This window comes from Saccostrea cucullata, unplaced genomic scaffold (assembly GCF_032062105.1).
Source record: "Saccostrea cucullata isolate Sc308-1 unplaced genomic scaffold, CSIRO_AGI_Scuc_v1 ctg5867, whole genome shotgun sequence".
Lineage (NCBI taxonomy): Eukaryota > Metazoa > Mollusca > Bivalvia > Ostreida > Ostreidae > Saccostrea > Saccostrea cuccullata.
In genome coordinates, this window is record NW_026939117.1 from 76,405 (window position 1) to 89,030 (window position 12,626).

The following is a 12,626-nucleotide window of genomic DNA, read 5'->3' on the forward strand; positions in this document are numbered from 1 at the left end:
CTTTTCAACCCCCATCATCTTTGGAAAAGCCGGATTACTTCGTTAGCCTTCCAATGGAATTCTTTGCAGTTTTATTTAAAAAACATGGCAGCAAATACTATCCTCTTCCTTCACCAAATTTTGTCCACTAATTAAATAGAATGATAATTTAATCTATGAGAAATAGATTTGAGTTCCCTGAAACATGTGAAACACGTGCTGCACCAAGTACCAATTCAAAACATTTGGTAAAAAATATAAGAGATATATATCAAACGAAACTGACCCATCCAAACTTTCAAAGATATTTTAAAAAATGATTAGCGTCTGATCTATAGTTACATATTCAAAACTAAGGCAACCTTAGAAAATGATATTGATCACATGAAACAAACTTTGCATTTTAAGTCTAAAAATCTTAAATAATTTGAGGTAAATATAGTACTTACATTTTCCTGTGTGAAATGTCTAGACATAGCTCTAAAAATCCACAATAAAGAACAAACATTTCAAAACTTTCTCTTTAACATAAAATCTTCAGCGTCCTGCTGTAGGGTACGCCCGAGATTAAAATGTTTGGCGTGCTAAAAGGATGCAGATTTGGCTATCCTGTCCTATTGGATATCACATTTACCATAGAAACTTGCCAGTCTCACGCTGTGTAAAATCCTGTCCTAATTACTTGGTCAGAAAATGTTCTCTTATCTTAGAATATGCCCCCTAAATCCAACACTATAGAAAGTGTACATGTGTCTTAGATATTTCTTTAAATATGCAATTAAGTTAATTTAAAACATTTACTTTCATACATGTCCAAGAACAAATATGATGTCGATATCGACGATATCGACAATATTATGTTGATATCGTATCGATATCGATCGTAATCAGCACTATGAATTGGAAATACCTAGTGCTGTATTTGAGACTCTATATTATGTCGATGTCGTCGATATCGACAATATCATGACGATATCGTATCGATATCGATCCTATTTGCACAATTTATTTTCACATTGATGTATAACATAATTTTAGAAAGTCACAAGTGAAGTACAAATTGATTCCTTATCGGATATAAAAATAAATCAATATGATAAAGAAAATTTTAGGGTTGTTATTGTTTTAGATTAGATTAAAAGTAAAATATTGGATTAGTGTGAAAATTCTTGAAAATATTTTAATAATCATGATTCGATATCGACACGATATCGTCGATATCGATGATATCGACAGTAAGGTAAACTTTTTAAACACAGAAGTGATGTAAAAATAAAGTTTTTAAATTAGGATGAAGATTGGTAAAGTAATATGCTCCTAACAATCATGAATCGATATGATACGATATCGTCGATATCGACGATATTGATGGCAGGTAAAATCTTCGTTTAAGTAAAGTATTTAAACATAAACACATTCAAAGAAACAGGGAAGGTATTTACCAAGAACTGAGCAAACATGATTCGATATCGAAGCGATATCGTCGATATCGACGATATCGACACACCAGGGAAAGATTTATCAAGAAAGTTTTAAGTAACAGTTGTTAAAAACACCATATTAAGGATGGAAATCACAATTCCTAGAGCAACCATGATTCGATATCAGCACGATATCGAGGATATTAACAGTAAGGAAATAGTCTTAAAACAAAAAGTATTGTAATATACACATGAGAATATAGAACTTTTATAGTAAACTATAAAAAAAAGTAATGTGTCGATATCGTAACTACATTGTGTCTTGGACATAACTCTTTACTTTTTAGAACTATCAGTGTTAAATATTATACATACATGTATTTCAAATTGAAATATTAAAATAAATTAAATGTTATATAGCTTGATACATCGTCCTGCATGTTTATTAGGTATTCATGGTATATGCAACATTAAATGTACAAGCTAACAACTGTATTCCAATGTTTGGCCAACGTTGTTTCATCACCTTAGCTTCGGAGTAAAATAGAGTTATGTAGACATTGACCTAACATCGGGCCAACGTTGAATGCCCAAAAAACTACAACAAGATAGAAACGTAATTCAACAATGTTGGCCAAGCGTTGGGCCAATATTGTATTCCAAACAAAATTCCGTAACTAAGTGGTGACAAACTAACAACAGTGGTCCAATGTTGGTCCAACATTGGGCTAATGTTGTGTCTCCAACCAACCTCGGCCTCTGTGTAAAGTAGTGTAATGTTGACATTGACCCAACATTGGGCCAACGTTGTAAACCCAACGCAAACCATCGGCCAACGGACCAACCATTAGCCAATGTTGGGCCAACGTAGTAATGCTATCTGGGCTAATGTATGTGGTTCATTTCTTGACATAAGTTTGTTATCTTGATGGAAGACAAATGATGACTGAAAACATTACATAAAAGTTAAAAGTTATTTAAAAGGTAAATACATGTAATCCGTGTGAAGTATGCTAATTTCATTGACTCAATCTAAAATGCATACTTAAAAAAATGTAGAAGTAAAAGAGAAGTAGAACCACGACACACTCCACATTAAAACTTTCTTTAAAACAGAAAAATAAAGAGTGAAAGAAAGACAGAAACACATATGTTGACATCTGTGGAAATTTTCCGACGGCACATCATTCTATTTATCCTATTACCTCGTTTGTGTTTAAATATTCTTCTTTGAGCTTTCAGTCTTGCTTGTCGACCGTTTAAAATTGTTTCAGTGCATATGTCATCAAAGGCATTTGAACGATGCCCAGTTCCTCTGTCGTCCTCTGAAATCCAAATTATTTGAAATTATCTGCCTGTTAAAATATTAAATTGAAATATGATAACAGAAATAAAGATTCTCGATGTTATGTGAAACCTTGTATTATTAATAACTTTCTTGTGTAAAAGACGAAAAGCATTGAAAGTCTACATAGGTAAAGGGTTAATGTCACAAAAATGACTTCAATTCAGCAGGCCTAAGTCACCCAAAGTCATGTAATACTGTACAAACATCATATCTAAAATTCAATATATTTACATTTATATCTATATCACAACAAAGCATAAGTGTAAGTTTTCTTTAATTCAAAAGGTTCAAGCATCCATTACTGCCCTAACAATATTTTTGTTGATATCATATTCAAGGATATAGCAGTATCCGTTGTTTTCGTTGCGTCTAAACAATGTTACGTCTTATTATTTTTCTTGCTACTTTCTTGTGTAACCTAATAGTATTCCTTTTTGATATAGTGCTTCTGTACTTAATGTTCATTGGACCAATTATGACAGATGAAAAAAAAATACCTAGACTTCAAATTTATTTTCTTAAAAAAAGATGTTTATATCATCTGTCCTTTAGTGCTCAACAACACGGTTATTATACATGTACTACACATTCAATGAATTAGATTTAATAATAAAAGGAGATTTCGGAATGTGTTTATTTTTTTTCTCTTTCACTTTAAAGCAAACATGGTTTTTATGAATATGTACGAGGGTCATTCAAACAGTTCGTAGACTTTTGTCCTAACTATTTTATTGAACGTCATATTTGGTCCAAATTTAGTACAAACATTTTAACAACAGATTCAAATAATTTGAGTAAAAAAATTGGAATGTATCTTCATATTTATTAAAATTACCAAGGATTTAGAACAGCAAAAATGGGGTCACGGAGCACCGTCAAAATTGAGTAATTTACTTTCTTTCACTTAATAGTATTTACAGCCATACCTCTAATAAATTGAACTGAAATGAAATAAAATTTACATGTTTAAATAAAGTATTGCTGTATTAATTAAAATGAAATGAGGTTATGTAATATGTCGCTCCATTTAAAAGATATCAGTTTCTAAATACATATGGATTTGATTAAAAAAAACAAAAAAAAAACATGACATTTAAGGACCTCACGGAGCAGCAATTAGCAATAAAATTGTACTTTACATTCGTGAAACTTATTCTACAAGCTTAAAAAAATCCGTATAAACCAGGATCTGTATGAAAAATAATCTTTGTATTTGTTTTAAATGGAAAATACAATTTTTAAGTGGTAGCAAGTTTCAATCGGACTATGGATTGTCTGCAAAGAAACAGTTTAAGTTTAAAAATGTTGTCAAAAGATGTAGGAACGTTATTGAACGTGATGTGTGCTTCACTGTTGCAGAATTAATAGAGTTACATGGTAAATGAAAGAATTTAAAAACAATGACATTCTTATTCAAGCTATATTTGTACAATTGTTCGCAAACAAGGTGTTAGTTGTTATGGATATGTTTTTTTGAATGGAGAAGATGCTACAAACCGTGTTTAAAATAAAGAAAATAGGTATAATTTTGACAAACTTTCTCAACGTTGTCTTTGACGTTACAATGTTGGTTAACCATGCTCCGTGGTAACAAAACATGTTGGTTTAAATTTTGGCTAACATGAGTTCTATTTAATCAAATGGAATGAAACTTCACACTTCGACAAAATAAATGTTTATGTTTACGAAAATGTGTTGATTTGTAATCTTGTAATAGTTATATGACGGTGAGAAACATTGTCTACGTATTTTTGAATGACCCTCGTATAATTACGATTTCTTAATACTAAGGACAGATGATACATTCAAACAATTTTTTTTTCTCTTGAGGAGACAATATCATGTCTCAAGTTTAGAAAAGTGGAAAATTCTTTTAAAAAGTTTCTCCAAAAAGTTGCAAAATGAAATAGACTTGCAAAATTTTAGTAATTTTCAATGAATATACAAATAAGAATAAAACATACTCATTAAAGGTTTACAGACAAAAATCAATTTTAAAATATGTTATATTGGTGCTTGAAGTGTAATATTATCTTTAGAAAAGTATACCAAGCCAGGTCAATTTTATCACGAAAAGCAAAATTGTAAATTTTTCAAGTCTAATTCATTTTCCAGTTCTAAGAATAAAAAATTCTAAGAATTAACTACTTTTCTAAACTTGTGACTTGTTATTTATTCTCTTCCAAACAAAACATTAGTTTATATCATCTTTCCTTAAAAACTTAGCAAAGGGGGTAACTGGATCCGCCTACTGATTGATTTGATCTTGAATCTCAAAAGTCAAATGTATTTTAAGACCTCAATCTTAAATGAGCCTTCCGACCTTTCGTAAAAAAGGAAGATGATATATCTCTTATAGTTCCAGGTCAAAAAACGTAGTTGCTCAAGATACATATCATGTTTATTATAAATATGGAAATACCAAAAAAAACATCACTATAAATAGCTTGTCTAATATGTTGACTTTAAAAAAAATATCTTTGATTCTTTATGAAACAGTCCATTCTTTGTATTGCTGTGCAGGTACGAGGTGCTATCAAAAAGTTCGTGGACTAGCGCCATAAAATTAAAACCGCTTTAGGTACATCAATGAATTTTAAAATATTTAGCTATCATCATCTTTTCTATGTATAGAATAAACAATAAAGCCTAAATTTCATTTTTTTTTTTTATTAAATTAGTAATGATTTTGTAAGCAATGGTATGTCCAGGCGGCGCAACCTCGAAAACGACGTTTTTTCGCCTTAAGTGTAACAAAGATAAACTGATTTGATATGAACATTTGACATCCAAAAATCCCCATTAATTCAGGTATGGGTTGGGACATTATTGTTCCATAAAATATGGAACTTTTACCTCATTGTGGAAGTTCTATGAAATTTTATTGTAAATTTTACATGGAGTATCCAAGCAAATTTTGCATTGAAAATGACGTCAAAAGGGGAAGGGGTTTCATTTTGCAATACTGTATTAAGTTTAGCCCCTGGAAAAACTGGAATACACCTAGGAAATATTTCAACTGCCTATGGAGAAAAAATAATGCATCCAAATTACTCGTTTTTAATACCAAAATAGATTCAGAGAGAAAAAGTATGGAAAGTTAATGTCGATTTGTAGTCAAGGTTTGAAAAATCTATTTCGTCAAATAATGACGTTGATCAAGTGTTTTAGCTATATTGAACTCCAAAAAACAAAATATGCTGGCATAATCAATAACGATGTCTCCCAATATATAAATCCAATTGCAATATTATGATATATGCATTGCTGCTGATCATGACATTGTAAAGTCATAAAAACAAGACGGGTTGAAGTCCTTATTCAGCTTTAGGGAACTTCATCAAAATAAGTGTACGAGGTAGAGAAGCGGACGTTGAAAAAAATAATGACGTTGTCGGACGTAATGAAACTAAGCGGCGACGGCGCCGGGTGATCATATAATGTCGTTTTTATTTTAAAATAATTTGGGAAATAATGAACGTAACGAGCTATTATTTTCAAAATTTCTTTATTTTTTGTTGTTTTATGTTCCTTATAAACTTTGTAAGCTTAGACAACATAGTTCTAATTTTATAGCCTCAGTCCACGAACTAGGCACTAGACAGTGCAAATTCTTAACAAAAACCCTATCAAGTGTGTGTCAAAACTCGACAGAAAAGCGACGTCGGCCGCCCGCACGGGGCAGTGTCCGAACAGGAAAATAAGTTTTAATACAGCTGAAATGACGTAAGAGAAAAAATATTTGTTAAAACAACTCAAAATTATTGAAAAATATTAAGTGTATCGATGTGAGATTTCAATGGTGTTTACAAATTCGAAGACACTACAAGAATTTAAAAACACATGTAATTTACTGAAAATTGAAATTTTTATTCATGACGTTATTATAATTCTAGCACAGCGTCAGACTGGGCTGTGCAGTTTATGTTTACAAACTATTCATTAAAATGAAGCTCGTAAATTTTTGTGCATTGCTTTGAATTTTAAAAATTAAATTAATTATAATCTATACTTAAAAATTATTGCTAGCACTAAGAAGAGCGTTGCAGCATCAAAAAGAAATGTAGTGTTTGTCCATGTACATGTGTTAAGACAAAATCCAAATGTTTGACGTTATAATGAAATTAGCTTAACGTCAGACTGGTTCATTCGCACAATCTGCGATCTTTAAAGACCCCGATTTTAACAATAAATATTAAGTTTCCCAAATAAAAATTAAATCACTCTGACTTGGTTTTTCATAAGAAATATTTTGATGTACAATAGATGCATATGGAACCATATATTTTCACAAAAAACGTCATTGTCCACGAACTTTTGGGACAACCCTCGTACACTTTTTAAAACTCTCATTATTGGGGGTATTAGCACCATAGAGCATATAAGAAAGCAGAAAAAGGACATTTTTTATATGAACCTACAGTGAATGTATAACACATAAGGCCTAAGATTATCAATATAAACATGCAAGTAGAAATAGTACAAGAAATCAATTTTCATTATGTGAGTTACAGAATCAAAAGTCTGTGGTGCAGAGGTGCAAAGCTTTTATTGACAGCTAAGAATAATATGTGTTTAATTATAGTTTTTCTGAATCATAGACACCCATACGGACTTAACGTGTGAAAAGGACAAAACTAGCAGAACAAATTTCAATCATATATTTTCCTCAAAAAGCTAGCTTTTCTAAGAATTAAAAAAGTTATTCAAATGTCACTCGTATGTTAATAAGAGAAGATAGAGTTCCTGTTTCATCTAATAATTCTACGGATATAGATTTATATCAATTTAAGTAGATAGGTTCAACGGTAAATTTACATCTACATTGCTTGTTAATTAAAGAGGAATTCAATCTTTGATATTAAGCCGTTTGGTTTCTTGCTGCAGTTCAAATTGGTTTTCCAGAAAATCGTCAGCAAACGACAACGCCTTTCGCAAGGCTTTTAAAGCCAATATGTTTATGTTGGTTTTCAAGCAATCTTCCTTTTCATAATTCTTCACTGGAATCACATGTGCTCTTGGAATTGCGATTACATCTGCAATTTTGTTTACAATTTCCTCAACGGCTCTGCTGAAAAATACATCACTGATTTCTTTGTCAACCATTGGGCATATCTTGTCAATCTTCGTTACATAAACAAGAAGTGGAATTCCTAAAAAAAAAAATTGTTTAGGCATACGATTTTTTTAAACGACTTTTTGCAAAAATGTCGGTAACAAATGAATATAGTTTAGAAATAAAACATGCAATAAAGGATCTGATTTTGCAAAAAATCCCCCAACATTTTGATCTCAATTTTCATTTGTTGAATTCCGATGCAATTCTTTCAGATACAACGGGGCTATCAAAAGCGGGGGTTCTCGATATTCTGAATCTGGTTTTATCTGAAAAATGATGCTTCCTAAAATTGCTGCATCTTAATGTTGCGTGGCACAAAAAGGAAAATGGGCGACTGGAAGCAGGTGTACCGCAATCTACAATTGCAAGAAGTTTTAATGTTACACACAGACCATATCTAACCTATAAAACATAAACCATTATCATTGAACACCCAATGTTCGCAAAAAATATGGTAGACTACGTTTGACATCAGCAGTACAGCATCACTTCCGAGGATTACGCAAATTGCATGAATGTAATGCAAGGACGTCATCTAAAGCAATAGCTGAGGTAAAGCTGAGCTGCACAGATCATCTAACAAGGCCGTTTTCAGTTGACTACGAATTATTGCGAGAGGATTATTCATGCCATTGTTCCGACCCCACAACACCCCAAATATCGACTTCAAAGATCTCAGATGAATAGAGTACGACCAAAGCACCACTGCTAAACATTTTGGTTAACCTGCTAGTCCAGAATGTTTATCTGAAAACCTCTTATAAGTTTAAGAGTGCTAATGCTTTTTAATGAAGGTTAGATAGATAACTGCCTCCAGGACGTTAAAAAAGTTGGTGGTGGTAGTGTAATGATATGGAAAATGGTATTATAAGAAAGTAAGATTGATTTGGTTCGAATTCAATGGACTTCGATGGAAAAAAGTACTCAAACCATGTTCTACCTACACATACCCATTCAATTTTGCAGCTTCCTAGAGCCGTATTGCAATCTCACAATACACAGCCACATATGGCTCGTTTGACACACCTATTCTTGCAAAAAAACAACTACCTGTTTCAGTCACAGTCATCTAAATCGATAAATCTAATCCAAATTAATCAGCATTGTACAAAATGGATTGGCATAATTTGCCAAAGACAATTGCATCCCCAGACTCTGCAACAGCTGACTAAAGGTTTAGATTTGGAGTGGCAGAGTATTCCTATACAGTTTTTATTACACACATTTCCTTCCATTAGATGCCGAATCTGGCTATCATTTGTGTCTGTGGGGGGCATACCAGATATTGATCTTTAATGGTCTTTAACTGACTATACTTTCAAAATTGTTGAGTAATTATGACATTTAGATAGAATTCCTGTTGCTTACCACATTTCTGTTTTATCAATGCATCATTTTACTAAATAATCTTAATGTTCAATGTGTCACTTAAATTCTACGATGCGTTTCTTTTTTTGAAGAGTATATATAAAGGTAGGTGTACCATAGGAGGATTTAATACAACAACAACGACAACAACAAAAGCAAAAAAGGCCTTTAATAAAAAAAAATACCCTACTTTTAATTATTTCTATTATTTCTATTATTTTTTCATGAAAATTGGGATATTTTTGCGTATGGAACGATTATTATGCGTATTTTCTCCTGATTTTACCTTGGGTATTCATGAAAAATTAACTTAATGAATATCATTTGTGAAGAAATATCCAGCATGCCCATGCATAAGTTGAAAACGGCTGTTGGGGTGGTGTAGGGTTTAGATCGGAATTTCCTCTTCAGGACTGGAGTATCTGTGGTATTAACTTGATTATAAAGACATATCTGAATACTGTTATATTTACCCCTATCGATGGTCATGCTTCTTGTTTCCCCAAGCTTTTTTAGAATTCCCTCTGGCATAACTTCAAATGTGCTTCCATCCACAACAAAAACAACCACATGCATTCTATCCTTCAGTGATGGCTGCTTCTGAAACCCAGGAGAGTCAACAGATGCCTGGGCCACAGGGTTAAACTTAAAATGAATTAGATGTTCATTACTGAGAAATGCTATCTAGTCAAATATATATCGTGAACGAAAATGAAGAGTATCCCCCGTAGATTGATACATATATTGTCCTGTTCGCATTGAAAATTAGTATGAATTTTACATGTGTATCTAGTATTCATATAATAGGGAGAGTAGCAAGGCGGCGCGACGCGTAGTGAGCTCAATAGACTAACGTGTACGAACGGAGAAAATTCGGGTAGAAATCTGCACATTGCTCCAAGAAATTTTATCTCACCGCGTGACAAAAAAAAATCCAAACTCCCAATAATCCTTTGCGGTGCATAGCAACATAGTGGCTAAAACATAGCAACAACATACTTGAAAAAATTGCAAACAACGATTTAATGCGATCTCCATGTCACAAAACTACCGTTTGCATTCTAAATCAACAGGACTTTTTATTTGACTTCATACTTTCGTCACTTAAACGGCTCGGGTATTTCCGACTTTGTCGGAAACTTCCGAAAGAATCGGAATCTCGATCCCGATGCCTAGAAAATGATTTCTTTTTATTCTCTTTTTTTAATAAACTGCGGATAGCCAGTGCAACAAAAAGCTGTGCAAAAGTTTTTGATAGTAAAAAAAAAAACCTGCGCTCGTCCCAACGGTCGCACCGTAGAACATATTGCATGTATTTACACTTTCGCAATTGCATCTTAAGTTAAATATTAATTAACATCTTACTAAAAAAACATTTAAAATATATCGTGGTATATACATATAAATCATATTAAATTTAGTCTTTTTTCATTATGAATTACCCTTATTTTTCCCTTTAAGAATAATTGATTATTTTATTTGTGCACTAAAGAAACAAACTTTGTAGTTGTTTGGTAGATTTCCGTCCATAATAAAAGCCATATCTTCATATTTAATACACAAGTTCTCTTCTAGTCCTCGCATGTCACACAATCTGAAGTTTAAAAACTTCTTTGTTGGTGGATGCCTGATACGGAATTTGTTGAACTGAAATAAAACGTATTTTATTGAAATCTCTTCGAAAAAATTGTAAAAATCCGGTTAAAATTCCAGAATATGTTACATTTACTTGTATTTATTACTGAAAAAAATGTTGCGCAGGTTCGGTATTTGAATAAATTCATAAAAGGAAATGAATTCCCACTTGTAGAAAATGAAGTAAATTTCATTTATAAAAACAAATGATTGCATAAATATACATATAACGCTTGTAGAGTCATTTTTAACATCAATTGACAGAAACCCGGAAGTAGTATAAGCCTCCTAGCTAGTGCGGAAGTGATGTCATAACCGGAAGTGGTCTAGCGGAAGCGGAAGTGGGCTAGCCAGAAATGTCCTAGTCGGAAGCCGGCTGGATGGCCAGTTCAACTGACCTAACCCCCCCCACCCCCCTAGCCCTAACTAACCCTAACTAACCCTAACCCCCTAGCCCTAACTAACCCTAACCCCCTAGCCCTAACTAACCCTAACTAACCCTAACCCTAACCCTAACCCTAACTAACCCTAACCCCCTAACCTTAACTAACCCTAACCCTAACCCTGACCCCCTAACCCTAACTATCCCTATCCCCCTAGTCCTAACTAACCCTAACCCTAACTAACCCTAACTAGCCCTACCCCCTAACCCTAGCCCACTATCCCTAACCCTGGGCTAGGTGGGTCAGTATATAACCCCTAAATATGCTGTTTACACTATGTTTACATTGGTACGTTGGTACTACGTTTTGTTTATGTACACAGGTAAAATACTGTAAAAATACGGTAAAAATTAGGGTCGTGTGCAAAAGAAATATACCTTTTACCTGTGTTTCCTTATATTCCTCTTGCATCATCTATAAAGTGCCGTGTGCAAAAAGTACGATAAAACTTACCGATTCATTGTGACGTCATCCATGTCAGCGAGCTACCCTATGCATTATGACGTCATACACTTGTAAAATTAAAGTTTCATTTTCACTTTTGTTTCTAAGAAGTCAATTTAGATTTTCAAAAAATGTAGAACTATCTTTTGTTTTTCCTCTGTTTTACTTTGATGATTTTCCTGCTGTGAAGCTTTTCTTGTATAAAGCTCAATTTCTCCATGACCACGGAAGTAAACATCCTGATGCATTCTTGTCATGTGAATGCTGAGAGCGTGTTCATTTTTGAAATCTCCTTTCTGACAGACCTATCCGACAGGTAAGTTTGTCTTATTTTTGTTTACATTTCCTATGAAGGTGTCATCTTTACATTTAACCATGATTTATATGTAAAGTTCTATTTTGAATTTAAATACTGTATTCATCCTCATTTCATGTGATTTACAGTTGTATAACCTGCATGTAACTCAGAGTGCATTTAATATTTGTATGATGGGTCATTCTATGATTGAATTTCAATCAGAAAAATATTCACTTAATTTTGGTAAAATACATGGTATTTTTTACATTTCTGTCCCTTTAATCTGTAAATTATTGCTTTACTTACATTGTAAAATGAGGTTAAATGTGTATCACTGTATTGTATAATTTTTCAGGATCAGCTGAGATGTTATTTCACTGGATTATTTTAATGGATAGGCTTATCGGGCATATAGTTGGATATCTCTGGTAAGTTTGTCTTGTTTTTTTTAATTGTTTACATTTCCTATGAAGGTCATCTTTGCATTTAAGCATGTTTATATGGTTAATTTAATTACTGTGCAATACTTATGTGATCTGTTGTCTCTAACTTACATTCATATAAGCACACC

At 32.7% G+C, this 12,626-nt stretch overlaps 1 protein-coding gene across 1 annotated transcript; it reads right to left on the bottom strand.

Moving 5' to 3' along the window:
• Nucleotides 1-6,971: 6,971 nt before the first annotated feature.
• Nucleotides 6,972-11,084, bottom strand: LOC134252301 (interferon-induced protein 44-like). Its single transcript, XM_062734741.1, has 3 exons — nucleotides 10,736-11,084; nucleotides 9,709-9,880; nucleotides 6,972-7,901 (listed from the first exon to the last, which is right to left on the bottom strand). Exons 1-3 carry the CDS (start codon nucleotides 10,817-10,819, stop codon nucleotides 7,597-7,599), a joined length of 561 nt encoding a protein of 186 aa, XP_062590725.1. The 5' UTR covers nucleotides 10,820-11,084; the 3' UTR covers nucleotides 6,972-7,596.
• Nucleotides 11,085-12,626: the final 1,542 nt, after the last annotated feature.

What these genes read in the sequence shown, in the direction of transcription:
- LOC134252301 (XM_062734741.1), bottom strand. Translation starts at nt 10,819, where the DNA reads ATGCGAGGACTAGAAGAGAACTTGTGTATTAAATATGAAGATATGGCT. An exon ending in ATCTACCAAACAACTACAAA is followed by an intron (nt 9,881 to 10,735) that starts GTTTGTTTCTTT and finishes ATTCATTTTAAG; the next exon opens with TTTAACCCTGTGGCCCAGGC. An exon ending in AAGCATGACCATCGATAGGG is followed by an intron (nt 7,902 to 9,708) that starts GTAAATATAACA and finishes TTTTTTTTTTAG; the next exon opens with GAATTCCACTTCTTGTTTAT.